Source organism: Antennarius striatus, chromosome 8 (assembly GCF_040054535.1).
Source record: "Antennarius striatus isolate MH-2024 chromosome 8, ASM4005453v1, whole genome shotgun sequence".
NCBI lineage: Eukaryota > Metazoa > Chordata > Actinopteri > Lophiiformes > Antennariidae > Antennarius > Antennarius striatus.
Genome location: NC_090783.1, coordinates 318,120 through 337,500, shown reverse-complemented (window position 1 = coordinate 337,500; position 19,381 = coordinate 318,120). Strand labels below are relative to the sequence as shown.

The window sequence follows — 19,381 nt, the reverse complement described above, 5'->3', positions numbered from 1 at the left end:
TGGATGGACTCTGCTCCTGTCATCAAAGTGGGCGTCGCCCTCCAGTGCTTTCCTCAGTCAACCTCGTCGTCACCATGGTAACACTGAACTGAACCCGTGACCCGTATCCTGGAGGACGGGCCGGCGCCGTAGAGCCTCCAGGTCTGATGACTCTGCCAGCACCGGGTCACATGACTGGGGCGGAGCCAAGAGACAAGAAACAGTCCAGGATTCTGATGCCCTCTGGTTCAGAACCCGCTCGCCATCAAGACTCCGGATCAGACCAGGTTCTGATCGGGATCTGATTGGGTTCACAGCCTGTGATCACATGATCCCCTCTGAAAGTGAGGAGGAGGTCCTGATCAATAGCCAATCATGTTCCTGTCAAGGGGCGGGGTCATTGATTGATACATCCAGGGGCATCTTCCTCTTTCCTTCCTCTTCCTCCTGAACCACAGGGGAGGAAGCAGCTGTTAGTTCTGGTTGTTGTTGTCGACCCCGCCCCTCGCCCCTGGCTGACCCGCCCCTCTACTTCCTGTCAGGTGCTGCAGCTGGGCTCGGACATCCTCCCCCAGTACAAGCAGGAGACGCCGAAGACGCCCCCCCACATCATCCTGCACTACTGCCTGTTCAAGACCACGTGGGACTGGGTGATCCTGATCCTGACCTTCTACACCGCCATCATGGTGCCCTACAACGTGTCCTTCAAGACGCGCCAGAACAACGTCAGCTGGCTGGTGGTGGACTCCATCGTGGACGTCATCTTCCTGGTGGACATCGTGCTCAACTTCCACACCACCTTCGTGGGGGCGGGGGGCGAGGTCATTTCCGACCCCCGGCTCATCCGCGTCAACTACGTGCGCACCTGGTTCGTCATCGACCTGCTGTCCTGCCTGCCCTACGACGTCATCAACGCCTTCGAGAACGTGGACGAGGTGGGTGGGGCCGCCCCGCCCCCCGGGGGGCGGAGTAGGGCTGGTCACCCAATCGGGAAGCAGCGTTAGTTAACGAGTGATGTCACTGAAACAGGAAGTTCAGGTTCGGTTTCGCTGAGCGGCAGCCCCTCCCCCATCACGGTCTGCTTCAGCCAATGGCGTCGCAGCGTGGGGCGACTCCTCCTGAAGGTCACTGCTGACCCGGCAGAAACCCACACCGGCCCCCCAGGACAGGATGGAACCGGTCCGTGTGCTGAACCAACACGCCAGGCAGGGTGGGGGAGGGGCCGCTGCCTGACGGACACACACTCACACACACACACACACACACACACACTCACACACACACACACACACACACACACACACAGACACACACACACACACACACACACACACACTCACACACACACACACACACACACTCACACTCACACACACACACACACACACACTCACACACACACACACACACACACACACACACACACACACACACACACACACAGGCCTGGTCATGTCCTACTGTGTACACATCCTGTTGTACTTCCTGTTGTGACACTTCCTGTTGTACTTCCTGTTGTGACACTTCCTGTTGTGACACTTCCTGTTGTGACACTTCCTGTTGTACTTCCTGTTGTGACACTTCCTGTTGTGACACTTCCTGTTGTACTTCCTGTTGTACTTCCTGTTGTACTTCCTCCAGGGCATCAGCAGCCTGTTCAGCTCCCTGAAGGTGGTGCGTCTGCTGCGGTTGGGCCGGGTGGCGCGGAAGCTGGACCACTACATCGAGTACGGCGCGGCGGTGCTGGTGCTGCTGGTGTGCGTGTTCGGGCTGGCGGCCCATTGGCTGGCCTGCATCTGGTTCAGCATCGGCGACTACGAGGTCATCGACGAGGACGCCAACGGCGTGCGGACGGACAGCTGGCTGTTCCTGCTGGGGGAGGCGGCGGGCACGCCCTACCGCTTCAACGCCACGGGCTCGGGCCGCTGGGAGGGCGGGCCCAGGAAGGACTCGGTCTACATCACGGCGCTCTACTTCACCATGACCAGCCTGACCAGCATCGGCTTCGGCAACATCGCCCCCAACACCGACGGGGAGAAGATCTTCGCCGTCGCCATGATGATGATCGGATGTGAGGCACCGCCCCGACACGCCCACCTGACACGCCCACCTGACACGCCCACCTGACACGCCCACCTGACACGCCCACCTGTCTGCTTAAATCAGTCCAGATCACTGTTTACACAGACCGCCCACAACCCTTTAACACCGACTTACCGTCGAAAAAACACTTTCAGACCCGCCAACCGACTGACAAAAAAACGTTTATTCGACCGACCGACCATCCGACAGAAAAACCCGTCGTTTAGACCGACGCCCAGCCAGCGGACTGAGACAACGGGAACAAACCAGACTTTAAAGGGGGACAGAAATCGTTCAAAATCTCCGTCTAAGTACAGCTTAAACGAGATGTTCATCCTCACGACTGAGGACGGAGGCCAGCGGTTCAAAGAGAACGAGTAAGGAGCAGGACTAGTTAGAGGAGACAACATCACCAAACCCACATGAGAGTAGAGACAGAAGGTGATTGATCCCCTAAGGAGGGTCCTTCAGAGACACACCTGGCTCTGACGAAGGAGGGCGGAGCTTCTGGGAGCAGCGCACTGCCAGCAGCTCAGAGGGTCCAGAGCGACGCACAATGAGAACAACGGACGAGAGCCGCGGCAAACCGGACCCACAAAAAGGGTTTGAGACCGACCAGCTGAAGGAACAGTTGTTTAGACCAACCGACCTCGAAAGTTTTATGACCGAACAAACATCCCACCGAAAAAATTGTTTTTCTTGACCGACCAACTCAAAAAAAATTAAACCGACCGACTGAAAGACATTTTTTAGACAAACCGACCGTCCAAATGAAAAAAAAACGTTTCTTTAAACCGACCGACTAAAACATTCTGTAGACCAACAGACCGACTAAAACATTCTGTAGACCAACCGACGGACTAAAACATTCTGTAGACCAACCGACGGACTAAAACATTCTGTAGACCAACCGACGGACTAAAACATTCTGTAGACCAACAGACGGACTAAAACATTCTGTAGACCAACCGACGGACTAAAACATTCTGTAGACCAACCGACGGACTAAAACATTCTGTAGACCAACAGACCGACTAAAACATTCTGTAGACCAACAGACCGACTAAAACATTCTGTAGACCAACAGACGGACTAAAACATTCTGTAGACCAACAGACGGACTAAAACATTCTGTAGACCAACAGACGGACTAAAACATTCTGTAGACCAACCGACCGACTAAAACATTCTGTAGACCAACCGACGGACTAAAACATTCTGTAGACCAACCGACTGACCGTTCGACCAAAAGACATTTTTTTAGACTGAAATTTCTTTTTTTTTCAGCCAGTCGGTCCAAATATTTTTTTGGGTCAGTCGGTCTAAAAAAAACCTTTTTTTCAGGCAGACGGTTCTCAGTCCTCTTCTGACCCCTCGTGGGTCACGGGGCGCTGGAGCCGATCCCAGCTGGCTCAGGGCGTGAGGCGGGGGGCACTCCAGAGCCCCACAACACAGACAATCACACTCACTATGGACAGTTTGGAACAGCAAATCAACCTGAAGTGTTTCTGTGGGGGGGGGCAGAGAACCCTGAGGGAACTGTGTGCCTACAGCACCCACCCTGATTGGTCGGTCAGTCGGTCTAAAGGGTTTGTATTCAGCTGCTTGGTTTAAAAATGTTCACGCAAGGCGCGGTTTTCTGTGAGACGTGTCCATTACAAAGTGACCCCCATCGCAGGAGGGAGGAGTTATGTGGCCCCTACAGGAAGAGGTTTGGCCCCTACAGGAAGAGGTTTGGCCCCTACAGGAAGAGGTTTGGCCCCTACAGGAAGAGGTTTGGCCCCTACAGGAAGAGGTTTGGCCCCTACAGGCAGAGGTTTGGCCCCTACAGGAAGAGGTTTGGCCCCTACAGGAAGAGGTTTGGCCCCTACAGGAAGAGGTTTGGCCCCTACAGGAAGAGGTTTGGCCCCTACAGGAAGAGGTTTGGCCCCTACAGGAAGAGGTTTGGCCCCTACAGGAAGAGGTTTGGCCCCTACAGGAAGAGGTTTGGCCCCTACAGGAAGAGGTTTGGCCCCTACAGGAAGAGGTTTGGCCCCTACAGGAAGAGGTTTGGCCCCTACAGGAAGAGGTTTGGCCCCTACAGGAAGAGGTTTGGCCCCTACAGGAAGAGGTTTGGCCCCTACAGGAAGAGGTTTGGCCCCTACAGGAAGAGGTTTGGCCCCTACAGGAAGAGGTGTGGAGACCCCTGCTTCAGACAGACGTATGTTTCTATGTGTAGGTGGTTTATATGACGTCTGTCACACCTGTATAGGTACTGTTCCAGGCGATGGTTCTGCACCAAATGTTTTCTGCGGTTTCTGTTTCTCCACCTTCATTTTTTTTCTTTGCTGTGATTGGAGGAGAGGAGACTCCGCCTCTACGTACGACATCTTTTATCATCACAGCCCAGGTTTGGATCCAGAGGCGGAGCTTAGCAGACGGCGTTTGAGTCTGTTAGCGGTTGTTGCTAACGTCAAACCGGTTCTGGCTCTGGTTCTGGACCTTGTTCTGGTTCTGGTCCTCAGTGGCTCCGCCCCCGGCTGTTCTGACGGGTCTCTCTTCCCGCCCCCAGCGCTGCTGTACGCCACCATCTTCGGGAACGTGACCACCATCTTCCAGCAGATGTACGCCAACACCAACCGCTACCACGAGATGCTGAACAGCGTGCGGGACTTCCTGCAGCTGTACCAGGTCCCCCAGGGCCTCAGCGAGCGCGTCATGGACTACATCGTGTCCACCTGGTCCATGTCCCGGGGCATCGACACCGACAAGGTGACCGGCTGCATCGGGGCCGCTGGGGGGGCCAGACTGACCTCTGTGTGACCTGTCTGACCCCTGTGTGACCTCTCACTGACCCCTGTCTCACCTCTGACCCCCATGTGACCCCTCTCTGACCTCCTTGTGACCCTTGTCTGACCCGTTTGACCTCTCTCTAACCCTCGTGTGACCCCTGTGTGAGATATGACCCCTGTCTGACCTCTGTGTGACCCCTACCTGACCCCTCAGGTGCTCCACATCTGCCCTAAGGACATGCGCGCTGACATCTGCGTGCACCTGAACAGGAAGGTGTTCAAGGAGCATCCTGCGTTCCGATTGGCCAGCGACGGCTGCCTGCGGGCGCTGGCGGTGGAGTTCCAGACGCTCCACAGCGCCCCCGGCGACCTCATCTTCCACGCCGGCGAGTCCATCGACAGCCTGTGCTTCGTGGTGTCGGGGTCGCTGGAGGTCATCCAGGACGACGAGGTGGTGGCCATCCTAGGTGGGCGGGGCGCGTTTCACCGCGTGGACCCGGAGCGGCCGGCGGGCGTGTCTCTGACCCGTGTGTGTGTGTGTGCAGGTAAGGGGGACGTGTTTGGAGACAGGTCCTGGAAGGAGGCGTGTCTGGCGCCGGCGTGCGCTAACGTGCGCGCGCTGACCTACTGCGACCTCCACGTCATCAAGCGCCACGCCCTCCAGAAGGTGCTGGAGTTCTACGCCGCCTTCGCCAACCACTTCGCCCGCAACCTGGTGCTGACCTACAACCTGAGGAAGAGGGTGTGTCCGGGGGGCGGGGGCGGGGTCAGACCCGGGCCCGGTTCTGGTCCTGACCCCCTCTGGTTCTGGTCCTCAGATGATCTTCAGGAAGATCAGCGACGTGAGGCGTGAGGAGGAGGAGCTTCTGAAGAGGAAGCACGAGGCGCCGCTGAACCTCCCCCCGGACCACCCCGTCCGCCGGCTGTTCCAGCGGTTCCGGCAGCAGAGGGAGGCGCGGCTCGCCCTGCAGGGCGGGGCCGGCGACGTGGAGAAAGGCCTGGTTACCACGGAGACGCGCCGGGGCCCGGACGTCCTGGCCTCCACCAGCCTGGTCACGGTGTCCGAACGCCCGGCCACGCCCACTGCACCCGCCACGCCCTCCACCGCCGTCCCAAGGGCCCCTGGTCGGGCCGTCCTCCACGCCCCCGCTGCCCCGATCAGGGCGACAGAGGCGCCCCGGGGTAAAGGCTGGGGGCGGCTCAGGGAGTCGGTGGGGAAGGCGGAGTCCTGGAGGGGCGTGTCCAAGGCGGAGTCCATGGAGATGCTGCCCGACAGGAAGCCTCAGGATGGGGGGGCGCTCAAGAAGACCGACTCGTGCGACAGCGGCATCACCCAGAGCGACCTGCGCCTGGACAACGAGGGCGGGGCCAGGACGCCGCCAGACCACAGCCCGCTACAGTCCGGCCCCGCCCCCGAGCAGAGCCCCCACGCCTCCTTGCTGGAGCTGAAGCAGGAGCTGAGGGGGGACATCCGGACCCTGGGCGCCCGCATGGCGGCGCTAGAGGCCCAGCTGGCCCAGATGCTGCTGCTCCTCAGGGCCAGGAAGTCCTCAGGGGCATTCTGGGACGTCTCACGCCCGCCCTCGCCCGACTCCGACAGGGACAGCGTCTCCTAAGCCTGACGGGGTCGGGCCACCGGAACCCGGCACCCTTCAGGGGTGGGGGGCGGAACCACGCTGGACTTCTGGAACTCCGGTTCCAAACCTCCAGACCTCAAGATGACAGCAATAATCACCCCTGAACCGCCCCAACGGGACCGGAGGGGAGCCAGTTCAGGGTGAACCTGAACCCAAACCTGAATCTGAACCTGAACCTGAACCCAAATCTGAACCTGAACCTGAACCTGAACCTGAAACTGAACCCAAATCTGAACCCAAACCTGAACCCAAAACCTGAACCTAAACCTGAACCTAAACCTGAACCTGAACCTGAACCTGAACCTGAACCTAAACCTAAACCTAAACCTAAACCTGAACCTGAACCTGAACCTGAACCTGAACCTGAACCTGAATGCACCAAAACACATCCAGGACCTGGGTTCTTCACCTGAGCTGTGATTGGCTCGCAGGACTTCGTCTTCCTCATCTGTGCCTCCATCACAGAGACTGCTCTGGTCAGCTGATCGTGTTCAGCTCATCTCATTGGTCGGGTCGGTCACATGTTTGAACTGAGGGAACGGTTCCAGTCCTGGAGTCAGAACCCTTTAAGTAAAGACCACATGACCTCCTGACTGTGATTGGCTGAGGCCGTCCATCAGGTTACGCCCTCTAGCTGGGACCGAGTCTTCTAGTCAAATGTAGCCCCACCCTAAAACTCACCCTGACCCCACCCTGACCCCACCCTAAAACCCACCCTGACCCCACCCTAAAACCCACCCTGACCCCACCCTAAAACCCACCCTGACCCCACCCTAAAACCCACCCTGACCCCACCCTAAAACCCACCCTAACCCCACCCTGACCCCACCCCCAGTGGTGTTTCATTTGTAAACATGATCTAAAAGTTGATTGATTGATTGATGATCTCCGTCTGGATTAGCTCCGCCTCCAGGTCTGTTCGTAGCACAGCGTTAGCTTACATGCTAACTGTCTGGCGCGTGGAGGTGTGTCTGAACCGACCAATCGGGGCTCATGTTGTGTTGTGTTTTAGGTGTGATGTCATCTGTGTCCATGTGACTGTCAGCACTGTGATTCACACCGACCAATCAGAGTCCCTGACCCTGGAGCGCCGCTGCGTCGTCTCCACAGGACGTGAAACTTTATTTAAAGAGTCGAAACAGACGCTTCTGTGGCCCCCCCCTTCTATGTCGCCCCTCCACCCTCTGTGTCTCCCCTCCCCCCGTCGGTCACGTGTACGTAACGGCCCCGTCTGCATGTAGAGACCGTGTTCCGGTGGAACCCCCCCACCAGGAGAACAAACCTGTGTTCACCGTCAGGAGGACGGAGTCAATAAAGTTTTATAGTTTGAAGCTCTGCTGTCTTCATTCCTCTGTTCATCTTCATCATCTTTGTCTGGATCGTCTCCACGACGACGGCCAATCCCTGAAGCTCCTCAGTCAGCAGCTCCGCCCCCCCCCCATACCCCTCCTCCCTCTTTGTCCTCAGATGTTCTGCATTGCAGTGCCAGCTGGACCCCCCCCCTCTGCAGTCTGAGGCTGACATGCCTGACAGCCCCCCCCATACCACAGCCCCCCCCCCCCCCCCGTGCCACAGCCCCCCCTCAGGTTTGATGTTTTCCTGAGAGTCAAAAAAAACAAAAACAAGGAACAAAATTCTGTTCATTCAATCAATTATTGATTAAATCAAACCAATAATTAATTAAACATCATCACCGTGGCGACGCCTCACATGCTAAATGCTACACTAATGCAGCTAGCAGCTGGAATCACTTGAGAACTATTCCAGTAACGTTTAATATTAATAAAGTTAGAGAAAGATAAAAGTCAATCAGGATCAATATGATCAATAAACCCCAATCAATCATTAATCAATAGTTTTCATTCTGTTCTCTATTATTTATTTTAATGTAGCTGATCAATTTGTTTTTATTATTAATTAATTTATTATTGTCATTTATAATAATAATAATAAACCTTTATTGTCCCACAGTGGGGGGGGGTCAATCATAAATAGTTAATAATATACGTACACATTAACATCTGCAACATATGAAATTTACATATTCACATATTGTAAACATATTGTTAACTTATATCATGTTATCAGAATGTAGTTATATTCACACATCAAAAATATTGTTCTTGAGTTTTGTGAGTTATTATTATTTAGTATTATCTCTATTATTTATATATTATCATTTATTTATTATCATTTATTTATTATTATCTCTACTATTTATTTTATTAAATGAGTTTATTGTTTAATTGATAATAATGACAACATTGTTTTGTGTTTAATTATTGGTGTTTTTTATTTATGTATTATTGTTTATTGGCTTAGTCTTTTTAATAGTGAGTAAAAGTACTCGATTACTTTCCACCTGGTGCCCCCTCCCCTCCTGGTCTACTCTGGTTGTCATGGTAACAGCGGTCTGCGCCCTGATTGGCTGCGTGTCCTTGGGCCTGTCAGAAGTGCTGAGTGGACCCTCCGCTCTGAAGCCCCGCCCCCCGGCCTCCCATTGTGTGTGTTTGGGCGTCGCCTGAAGCTTCTAGTCGGGCGGCGCCGGGTCATATGTGAGCCCCCGCAGCGCCGCGGGGCAGAAGCTGACAAATGTGTGGGGTCAACTGGTAAGAGCCGGGGTGTGTGTGTGTGTGTGTGTGTGTCGCCGTGGGGGGGTGAGGCTGGTGGTTTTAAACTGATGTAAACGTGTGGGTGTGAGCAGGCGACCCTGAACGCCCCACAGGGCGAGTCGGGTCGCCCCACCGGGGCATTTGTGACGTCGCTGATGGTCGTCTGTTTGCCATGAAGACAAGAAAGACAGCGGACGCCTGGGCGGGTGAAGGCCAGGGGGGCGGCGGCCAGAGGGGTAAAGGTCAGAGCGCCGGTCAGACAAAGAGCAGGGCCAAGAAAACCCACGAGCCCCGGACACCAGGCAGCGCCTTCAAGAGAGAAGTAGCTCCGGTTCACCTGGAGGGGGGGGCAGAGGGCGGGGGAGGGGCTTGCTGCACAAACACGTTAGCCTCGCTGCGCTGAGCCCCCCCTACCCCCCAACAATGAGCTGCCCCCCCACGCGTTGCTGGATCCCTCTGCTTTGCTCCGGCAGCACAAAGGAGCAGTCCACACAAAAGACGCTGCGGCTAACGCTAGCTGTGCTCTGATTGGCTGAGGCGCTGCCTGCTGTTCTGACTGGAGGTCAGAGTTCACGTCAGGAGAAGAAGAATCTGATCTTCTGTTCTGAGAATCTGTCGCTGAAGGACGCTGGACCACCAGGGGTTGTGACCTCACCTGGGGTCAGCCCCGCCTCCTGTGAGGTCACAGCGCTTCAGGAAGCATAAACAACAACACGACCAGTTCAAACGGGTCCGACTGGACTGGTTTAACTGGTGACTAGTGTTTTGATCTGGGGCATTTGGACGGGTGTGATGTCATCCCAGTGATGACATCATCTCTGTTCTTCCATCATGTTGACATCAAACTAGTCCAGTCTGTGCTGCTAGCGATGCTAATCAGGAAGCTAACAGACACTTCCTGTTCAGGGCGGAGCAACAGGACCTCCAGTCAAACAGCTCCATTTGAAGGTGGAGCTGATGGAGGAAAGCAGCTGTAACGGTCACATGGTTAACTTCGTCCAATCAGGTTCTAGATCTCCATCAGCAGCTTCTGAGGATGCTGACGGTTCTGGACCAGAACCCCCTATGGGTTCTGGATCATGTTCTGGTTTTGGGGATATTTTCAGGTCCAGCTCCACTCGACTGATCCTGATTGGCTGGTCAAACCTCCAATCACCTGAGTCCTGTGGTCGGATTGGTCAGTGTGTGATCAGCTGATCACTGATTGGTCTGTCAGTCTTGCAACGGTAAACACGTTAGCGTTAGCATCAAAAACCTTGTTATAATGCATTTAACTGGTGTGAACAGACTCCGCTAGCATGCTAACGTTAGCCGGGGATGCTAACGCTGCTGTTCCTGCAGGTTTCCCAAGGGGACGCTACTGAGAAGCTGGCTCACCAAGTCGCGGCCCCGCCTGCTGCTGCTGATCGCCGGGCTGAAGAGGCCCCAGGTGACCCTGATGAGGAGGAAACGCATGAAGCGCACCAAAGTAGCCAAGGCCACGTAAGCGGTAAATAATGCTAGGTGGGGCATGCTAAGCTAACGACGTTAGCACACATCCCAACGCGCCACCAAGCCTCAAGATTCCTGTGTTCACGTGTGCTAACAGGCTGCTAACGCTTTTAGACTCACTTGGACAAAGAGTGTCAATAAAGTTACCAGGTCAGTACGGGAGCTAAGCTAACAGCGTTAGCATGCCACAGAAGCTAAGGCTACATTTTTATTTTGGTGTTCCTCCAAATGTCTGCAGACTTTGTGTACATGCTAACGCTTTAGCTTCACATGCAACCAAAAGCCAAGATGCATCTGACTGTGTATTGCTAACGAAACGATCAATCGATCGATCAGGATTAGCTCCGGACTCATTAGCCGCTAACTGGACTCCAGTACGTTTGGGGAAAGGCAGCAGTTCAGTATTTGAGAAGTTTAGCTACAACTAGCAGCCTGTTAGCCTTCTGAAGCTAACGTAACGCTGCTAACGTAGCTGTCAGGTGTTGTTCAGCTTGTGGTTGTCAAGGAAACCCACTTTAAAAATGTCCCGTGTGTCCCAGAACCTGCAGCCGGATGCCCCACTTCACCTGAGTCCGGACCGGACCGGGTCGGCCGTTACACATGAAGGACGACGGGACCCCCCCACCGTCAGATCTGTGTCCCAGCAACGAACCCCAGGAACCAGGACCCCCCGACCCCCCACTGAGCCCCGGGGCGGTCTCCGGTTCCGGCTCACGCTTCCTGGTAGAACTCGCCCGGACGCCCCCCCTCCCTCTGTCACACAAACATTCAACCGTTGATCACATGACCTCAAACAGAAACAAGGCAGCCAATCAGCTTGGAGGTGGAGAGGGTTTACTTCCTGTTGACGTCAACAACAAACGTTCATCGACAAAATGAGACTTTTGTCAAACTTTGTTTTTTCCACAAAGTATTTAAAATGAGTTTTGAAACAAAATCCCTTTGTTGTGTTTGTTTGTTTGTTTGTTTGTTTGTTTGTTTGCTGTGACATAATGGTGAGTGTGCACTAGTTAGCTAACATTAGCTAAGATCAGCTAATACTAGCTAACATAACCTAATACTAGCTAGGATTGTCTGAAACTAGCTACCATTGGCTAACATAAGCTAATCTGGTCTCAGGCTGGTCAGGACGGACTCCAGACAGAAACGCGGGTCAAAGGTCAGGATTCCATGTTGTTTATAGATTTTCTTCAGGTGTTTATTTACAGAGCGTTAGGGGGCGGGGCCTCCAGTCTTCCTCTCTGGTGATGAAGATCTTCTAGCAGGCCGTGAGCCTCTGGTGGAGGTCCTGGTACCGCAGCAGCTCCCGCTCCGACACCGACGGCCTGAAGCTCCTCAAGGCGGCGGAGAAATCCTGTCCGGAGACGAGGAGAGGGGAATTCTGGGAGTCCAGACCTGAGGGAGGGGTTCAATAAACTATTATTAAACTATTAAAGGTTTGCTCTGCAGTGAAAACACCAATGACTTAATTACCAGAGGGGATTGTATGTGTTCTACGTACTGCTGGATAGTACATACTAGCTAGTATTTATGTACTACACACTGCTGTCAGGGCAGCAATAGTTAGGAAAAATGTCACCCAATTACCAATAAAGTACTTAGTTGGCAATACAAGTTAGTACACACTAAATGATAGTATTAACTTCAGAGTTAATACTAGTAAGTACATACTAGTTAGCACATGCTAGTACATACTAGTTAGTAATTGCTATATTAGTACATACTAGCTGATACATACTAGTTACTACATACTAGTTAGTACGTAGTAGTTGGTACATACTGGTTAGTATGTAGTTGTTGGTACATACTAACTAGTGCATACTAGTTAGCACATAGTATACTAGACATACTAAATACTACATACCAGTCAGTATGTACTAATTGGTGGTACATGGTAGCAAGTACACATCAGTTAGTACATAGTAATTGGTACATACTGATTGGTACATACTAGTTAGTACATACTGGTTAGTGAATAGTAGTTAGTATATACTAGTTAGTACATACTAATTGTTCCAGACAGGGACCTGGATGGTTTCAGAACTCAATGAACCAGATCCTGAATAAAGCGACCCCCCCCAGTCCAGACCCCTGTCCTGCCTCCAAACCCCGGCCCCGCCTCCAGGACCGCCTCCATGTGGTCTTACCGTCACAGATGAGGGCGACCTTCCTCTTGATGGCGGCCGTCATGGCGTCGGAGCAGAGGGCGTAGAGGTCGGCACCAGTCATATGAGCCGGACACTGGTCCAGGATCTCCTGCAGGTCCACATCCGAGTCCAACTGGAACCTGGAGACCCAATCAGGGGTCGGTTAGATCTGAACCGACCGACCGGATCAGAATGAGACGCGGTCCAGGATGGTCGGGGGCAGGGCTCTTACTTCCTGAGGACGGCCTGGAGGACCTGCAGCTGAGACGCCCGGTCCTCATTGAGTCCAACGTAGACCAGCTTGTCAAACCTGGGGGGTGGTCACATGATCACCTGACAGCTGATAACGCCAAACCAACCGGGTCCAGGTCCAGCAGCCGGTCCGGGTCTCACACACGCACACACACACAGACACACACGTGTGACCTCTGACCTGCCGGGCCTCAGCAGTGATTGGTCCAGCAGATCCGGGCGGTTGGTGGCTCCGATCACGAACACGCCCGCTGACGCCTGCAGGGCGTCGAGTTCGGCCAGCAGCTGGGAGACGACCCTGGAGGAGTTCAACACAACTTTATTGATCCTGGACCAGCAGAACAGCAACACCCCCACAGCGGCGCCGGGCGTCCGCTCCTTTAACTGGGCGGGTCAGAGGAGGAGGAGTCAGGTGACAAAGGGGGCAGTACCCACCTGTCCATCACGCCTCCAGAGTCTCCACTCCGCCCCCTGCTGGGGGCCAGGGAGTCCAGCTCGTCGAAGAAGACGACGCAGGGCGCCGCTGAGCGCGCTCTGTGGAACACTGCAGACACGGGTCGGCCAATCAGAACGCTGATCCCGTTCGACCAATCAGACGCCTGCTCCGGGTCGGACCCGGACACCCCCCTGGTACCCACCTGCCCGGACGTTCTCCTCGCTCTGCCCCACGTACATGTTGAGGAGCTCCGGCCCTTTAACGCTGAAGCAGACAGACGGTCGTCACGGTGACGGTCACACGTCTCCACGGTGACGGCCAGGAGGCGGGGCCTACCTGAGGAAGGTCATGGAGCACTCGGTGGCCACGGCTTTGGCCAGCAGGGTCTTTCCGGTGCCGGGGGGGCCGTAGAGCAGCAGGCCGGTGCGCGTCAGGCCGGGGGCCCGGAGCTGGGGGGTCAGCAGGGGCAGCTGGACCGTGTCCAGGACCTCCCCCCTCACCCGCTGCAGCCCCCCCACATCCTCCCAGCGCACGTCCGGGATCTGAAACACGTCAGAGGTTAGCGCCGGCGGCTTCAAGGGGGCGGGGCCACACCCGGGGGGCGGGGGGTCACCTTGGGCGCGCCGACGGCGCTGGAGCGGGCGTCCTGCAGCGTCTCCAAGGCACGGCTGAAGTCCTGGTCCTGGAGGGTCACCCCGCTGGAGCACAGGTCCTCCTCCCTCTGCCCGGCGCTGGGGGGGCAGCAGGGAGCAGAGGTCAGGGGTAGGAGGTCAGCAGAGGGACTTCGGAGGCGCGGCTAAACCTCGTCCAGGACTCACCAGGACTGACGGAGCCTCCTGCAGGCGGAGCGACCCGCCCCCACCAGCAGAACCCTCAGCTCCCCCAGCTGGAAGCCCTAAAGAGAATCAGGACAGTTCTGGACTGGTTGTACTGGTCCCTTCTGGTCCCTTCTGGTCCCTACTGGTCCCTTCTGGTCCCTACTGGTCCCTTCTGATCTCTACTGGTCCCTACTGGTCTCTACTGGTCCCTTCTGGTCCCTTCTGGTCCCTACTGGTCCCTTCTGGTCCTTTCTGATCTCTACTGGTCCCTACTGGTCTCTACTGGTCCCTACTGGTCCCTACTGGTCTCTACTGGTCCGGTCCTACCGCAGTGACCCTGGACAGCCGCTCCAGGCTGATGTCGGGGTCCAGCTCCAGGTCCCTGGTCAGGTGATCCAGCGCGGCGAGCCGCTGCTCGGCGGTCGGCTCCTCCAGCGCCACCTGGTGGACGAACGCCGCTGTAACGCCCGCAGCCAGGTCCCGCCTCCTGCGGACCGTCGCCACGACAACCACGCTGGAGACACAGTGACACGTGACCCCGGGCGTACCGAGCGCGTGCTGACGCTAAACACCACAGAGTTCAGAGGTCACCTGTGGGGGGCGGCGGCCAGCCGCTGGCAGAAGGCGCCGTGGAGCCGCCCGTCCTCCTCAGCCCCGCCCCCGGCTCCGCCCCCTAGCAGCAGCTGCAGGTTCCTCAGCAGCAGGATGCAGGGCTGCAGGGCGTCGGCCCGCTCCAGCGCCACCGCCAGCCGCGCCTCAGCGGCCGCCGGCGTGTCGGCGCAAAGCCCCACGGCGTCCACCTGCACAGGACACGTCATCAGGCCACGCCTACCGCTAACGGCTAGCGGCGCTAACAGGGGGACGCGGCATACCTTCAGCAAGTGCAGGTTGAGCCGGCGGCTCACGGCGCTCACCGCCGTCACCTTCCCACTTCCTGCCGGACCGTGAAGGAGGACGGTGCAGCCGGAGAGGGCGGAGCTACAGCCGGACACAAGTGACTTAACCGATCACATGACCCACCAGCGCTGCCCGTGAAGCTGAGGGCGTTACCTGTGGCGTAGGTGCGGCAGGATGACGGCGCTCAGGACCTCCACCGCCCGGCTGAGGCCTGCAGGCGATTGGCTGCTCCACTCGGAAGCTCCGCCCACAGGCCAGGGCACGCTGCTGTTGGTGGACAAGCCCTGGGGGCGGGACAACAGACTGAGATCCTTTCACCCGTCCAGATGAACCGGGGGTAACAGGAGCACAGGTCGGGGTCAAAAGTCACCAGGTAGAGTGAGGTGTGGTGTCGGTCGGCCAGGAAAGCTCCTCCCCCCTCTTCCTGGTTGGGTGCGGACGGACACACCCCCTGCACCCTGAAGAACAGCACCGGACACCTGACGGGTCAAAGGTCAGAGGTCACTGAACACGTCCACATCATCACGTGTTTACCTGACACACCTGCACACCCTTGCGCCGGTGTCTCGTGTGCGCCGGTACCTGTGGATGCCCTCTGACGCCTCCTGCAGCTCAGGGGGGGCTCCTGCGGGGACACTCAGGACGTCCCCCACTGACACCAGCCTGCAGGGGGGGGACAGGGAGGAGGCACAGGTGAGCTCGTGCTCACTGCTAGCGTGTTAGCGTAGCCTCAGCGGTAGTCAGCTGACCTGGGCGTGCTGAAATGTTCTGACAGCAGCTGGTCGCAGCTCAGACGCTCGCCGCGGGGCGGAGTCACCACCGGCTGGAGGCGGAGCTCCCTGGCCCATGGGGGACACGCCCAGCGACAGGGTGTATCAGAGCCCCGCCCACCAGGAGACGGACTCCACCTCTGAGACACAGGTGATGTTAGTGTGTGTGTGTGTGTGTGTGTATTCTATGTGTGTGTGTATGTGTGTGTGAACCTTGACCCTGACGCTGAGGGGCGTGTCAGGGGCGTGGCCTCCTGTCAGGTTGAACCACAGGCTCCTGGAGACGACCCCGTGCTCCTGGTTCGGCTGCAGCTCCGGTCCTGAATCCACCACCTGCACCGACACCAGCCGCTCTCTGGGGGCCCCACCCCTTTGAGAGGAGGCCCCGCCCCCTCTGGAGGAGGCCCCGCCCCTCCACAGCCTCACCCACTCCTGGTTGAACAGCCCCAGCTGGAGCAGCAGCCGCTTCCCCACAAACACACAGCTGTCCACGTCCACGAACACGCCCCCCTGACTTCGGAGCCCCGCCCACCGGTGCGTGTCCCCCACCCGCACCTCCAGCCGGCCCTCCAGCGCCTGCAGGCCCCCCCACGGCCCCCCGTCCAGCAGCTTCCTGTTGTCCAGGAGAGACGGCCCCCCTCTGAGGCCGTCGGCCAATTGAGCGAAGTCTGACACGCACAGGGTGGGGGGGCCACGGGCTGCGGGGGGTCCACGGGGCGTGGGGGGCTCTGGGGGGTCCCAGTCCGTCACAACCAGAGACGTGTCGGCGGTGATCCGTCCCTGAGCGACGGGTTTACAGTCCAACACCGTCAGCAGCACCTGAAAGCACCGCAGTGACGTCATCAGTGATGTCATAGTGACGTCAGCACCGCTCCACAGTCATGCTCTCTCTACCATGTGTTTAGGTGACCTCCTGTCGTCATGGCAACAACAAAATCACCAGTGACGTTTAACGTGGGTTTAACACCAGTTTAAACTCACGGCCCGGGGGCCAAACGTGGCCCTCCACATCATCTGACGTGGCCCGCGAGAGCATTAAAGGTCAGAGTGTCTAAAAATAAACAGGACCTGGACCTACCTGTCCCGGCTCCTCTGGACCCACCTGTCCCGGGTTGCCCCCCGGGACCAGCAGCGGGTCTCCCCGCCGGGCCAGCAGCCACCGTCCCGGGCGGCAGAGCTCCAGCAGCGCGGCCGGGAGCAGCTGGGCTCCGGGCCGGCGGAGCAGCGAGCAGCGGGCTCCCAGCACCACCCGGTCCAGACTGACGGGCTCCAGGACCCGGGCGGTGCCGGTGCTGCCGAGCTGCTGGAGCCGGTGGTGCTGCAGGAAGAGCGGGCTGGTGAACAGCCGGACCCGGCGGCCGGACGCCCGCCCGGGGGACGTGTCTGCCCAGCAGCCCGCCAGCTCCTCCTCCGTGGCCGGGTGGACGAGCAGGAGAATCCCCGGCTGAGCGGAGCCGTCGGGCCTCTGGGGGCTCAGGAGGAGCGTCGGCGGGTCGGCGGCGCTCCGGAACACCGAGCCCAGCTCAGAACGCAGCATCAGCCCGTCCAGAGGGCTCAGGTGAGGCGGAAAACTGTCCACACAGCACAGCTCCACCTGCGCCGCCATCTTGGATTGCGTCATCACGGCAGCTTCCGGACGTGATGTCGTCAGCACCACCTGGTGGCAGAACTGAGGAACTATATATATATACTATATACTATATATATATATATACATATATATCTCTCTCTCTCTCTCTCTCTCTCTCTCTCTCTCTCTCTCTCTCTCTCTCTCTCTCTCTCTCTCTCTGTCTCTCTCTCTCTCTCTCTCTCTCTCTCTCTCTCTCTCTCTCTCTCTCTCTGTCTCTCTCTCTCTCTGTCTCTCTCTCTCTCTCTCTCTCTCTCTCTCTCTCTCTCTCTCTCTCTCTCTCTCTCTCTCTCTCTCTCTCTCTCTCTCTCTCTCTCTCTCTCTCTCTCCCCGAGCGTCACCACAGACACACGGGGATCTGGTGCAATATGGTGCTTCATCAGGGGCAATAGATGGAGCACCCACATACTTACCCACATACAGCTGCTACACTGTAAATAGACTTTGCTGTTCAGACACTTTTAAATTTACACTTTACAATTCTTAACTTTTCACTGTTCTCCTATTTACCTTACATTTTTAACCTATCTTTTCTTATCTTATTTATCTTATTTATTGACCAGGCTTACTGGGACCTCCAGAGACATATTTCGTACCGTCATATGTAAACGTGTGTCAGCATGACAGTAAAGACTCTGATTCTGATTCTCTGATATATCTTGTATTATATACATACAGTATATATACATATATCTACATATGCATGTAAGTATATATATATATATATATATATATCTCAAAGTCATATACATATATATACTTATATGTACACATAGCATATTTATATGTATTTATATGTATATGTATATGTTAGTACTGTCAGGCAATTAACAAAATTAATCTAATTAATTACAGGATTTGTAATTAGTTAATCTAATTAGTCGCATTTTAATCTCATAACTGCTAAAGGCCCCAAATAAAGAATTTGAATTCTAGGACATTACAAAATTGTAGTTCCTGACTAATCAATAGAATACACCAAGAAGAGAAGGTTTAAAATCCACATTTTTATTGGTTAAGTGTTCTTTATAAATGAAATTCAAAAGAAAAAAGGTCAAGCACATCAGCAAACCAATGAGGCCAGGGGCATTTCTGAAACTGAAATATGAATACAGTTTAAAAAAAAAACAGTAAAAAAAAAAAGTTTAAAAAAAATCCAATTTCAGACATTAGTACTGTACATGTTTTCCTGGTGTATTTAATGAATTGTGCATTAATGTCACCTTTTTCAAAGAACTAAACCAGGACAGTGCATGAACTGACATGAAATGACCTACCTGTAAATCAGTGCCTCCTGCTGTTGTCATAGAGACCAGTTCAGGTATGCGTAGCTTCACCTTGACAGGTGTTACTCTGATGTCATTTTACACCAAAGTCTGTTTCTGTTGTTTTCCATCAGCTTCAGGAAGTGTTCCTTTATTTTTACCAGCGCCAGACTAGAGGTGTTCACCTTGACATTCAGATCCTGCAGAACCCTGACTCCCATCACGTTCTGTTAGACAGTACAGGTACATTCAGGTTACACATGTTCGTCTGACCGCTTTTTGTTTTTGCTCAACATAGTTACTATGAATTAAAACATTAAGAAATCGATCAGAAGACGTACCATCATGACAGGCAGAAATCCACTACTGAGTGAGCAAAATCCCCTGTAGCACAGGTAGGCTAGTGATGTAGCGTCACGTGATCACCTGCAGCTAGTGATGGCTAAGGGGGCGTGTCATCACGAATAGACACGACGTGTCAAACGTACGCAGTGATTCGTGTGTGTTCGGGAAAAACACCCGGTGGTCTTGCCTCGCTCTCCTGTGGCGTCCATCTGTGTTGTCACCCTGCTTCTGACTAGGGGGGCAGGTAGGGCG

At 55.4% G+C, this 19,381-nt stretch overlaps 2 protein-coding genes and 1 long non-coding RNA gene across 4 annotated transcripts in view; 2 read left to right on the top strand and 1 right to left on the bottom strand.

Annotated features, from left to right (window-relative positions):
* LOC137599683 (potassium voltage-gated channel subfamily H member 1-like) overlaps nucleotides 1-7,162 on the top strand; it is a 10,476-nt gene extending 3,314 nt beyond the window's left edge. The window contains exons 6-11 of one of the 2 annotated variants that reach the window (XM_068320720.1): nucleotides 522-914; nucleotides 1,621-2,050; nucleotides 4,613-4,812; nucleotides 5,103-5,283; nucleotides 5,378-5,574; nucleotides 5,651-7,162. In XM_068320720.1, the coding sequence (XP_068176821.1) occupies nucleotides 522-914; nucleotides 1,621-2,050; nucleotides 4,613-4,812; nucleotides 5,103-5,283; nucleotides 5,378-5,574; nucleotides 5,651-6,448 (2,199 nt within the window). In that variant the 3' untranslated portion in view covers nucleotides 6,449-7,162. Of the gene's footprint in view, nucleotides 1-521; nucleotides 915-1,620; nucleotides 2,051-4,612; nucleotides 4,813-5,046; nucleotides 5,300-5,377; nucleotides 5,575-5,650 lie in introns of both variants that reach the window. The other variant, XM_068320719.1, reaches the window with a different exon arrangement.
* Nucleotides 7,163-8,920: 1,758 nt separating this feature from the next.
* LOC137600683 (uncharacterized) lies at nucleotides 8,921-11,252 on the top strand. Its single transcript, XR_011036968.1, has 3 exons — nucleotides 8,921-9,078; nucleotides 10,423-10,570; nucleotides 11,112-11,252. It is a non-coding gene; the product is annotated as an uncharacterized lncRNA (long non-coding RNA).
* Nucleotides 11,253-11,398: 146 nt separating this feature from the next.
* On the bottom strand, nucleotides 11,399-17,513 carry pex6 (peroxisomal biogenesis factor 6). Its single transcript, XM_068322427.1, has 18 exons — nucleotides 16,971-17,513; nucleotides 16,106-16,711; nucleotides 15,872-16,032; nucleotides 15,705-15,785; nucleotides 15,493-15,601; nucleotides 15,276-15,406; nucleotides 15,098-15,203; nucleotides 14,817-15,025; nucleotides 14,553-14,739; nucleotides 14,226-14,302; nucleotides 14,021-14,138; nucleotides 13,744-13,949; nucleotides 13,610-13,671; nucleotides 13,407-13,515; nucleotides 13,153-13,269; nucleotides 12,952-13,029; nucleotides 12,720-12,859; nucleotides 11,399-11,967 (listed from the first exon to the last, which is right to left on the bottom strand). The coding sequence occupies exons 1-18, from the start codon at nucleotides 17,511-17,513 to the stop codon at nucleotides 11,831-11,833; spliced, it is 3,177 nt and encodes a 1,058-aa protein (XP_068178528.1). The 3' UTR covers nucleotides 11,399-11,830.
* Between the last annotated feature and the right edge of the window lie 1,868 nt (nucleotides 17,514-19,381).

Excerpts from the sequence above, each read along its gene's own strand:
- pex6 (XM_068322427.1), bottom strand. The coding sequence starts at position 17,513 with ATGACGCAATCCAAGATGGCGGCGCAGGTGGAGCTGTGCTGTGTGGAC. Across the intron at positions 14,139-14,225 it reads AGGAGGCTCCGTCAGTCCTG|CGCCGGGCAGAGGGAGGAGG; the intron begins GTGAGTCCTGGA and ends CTGCCCCCCCAG. Across the intron at positions 12,860-12,951 it reads CTCCAGGCCGTCCTCAGGAA|GTTCCAGTTGGACTCGGATG; the intron begins GTAAGAGCCCTG and ends TTGGGTCTCCAG.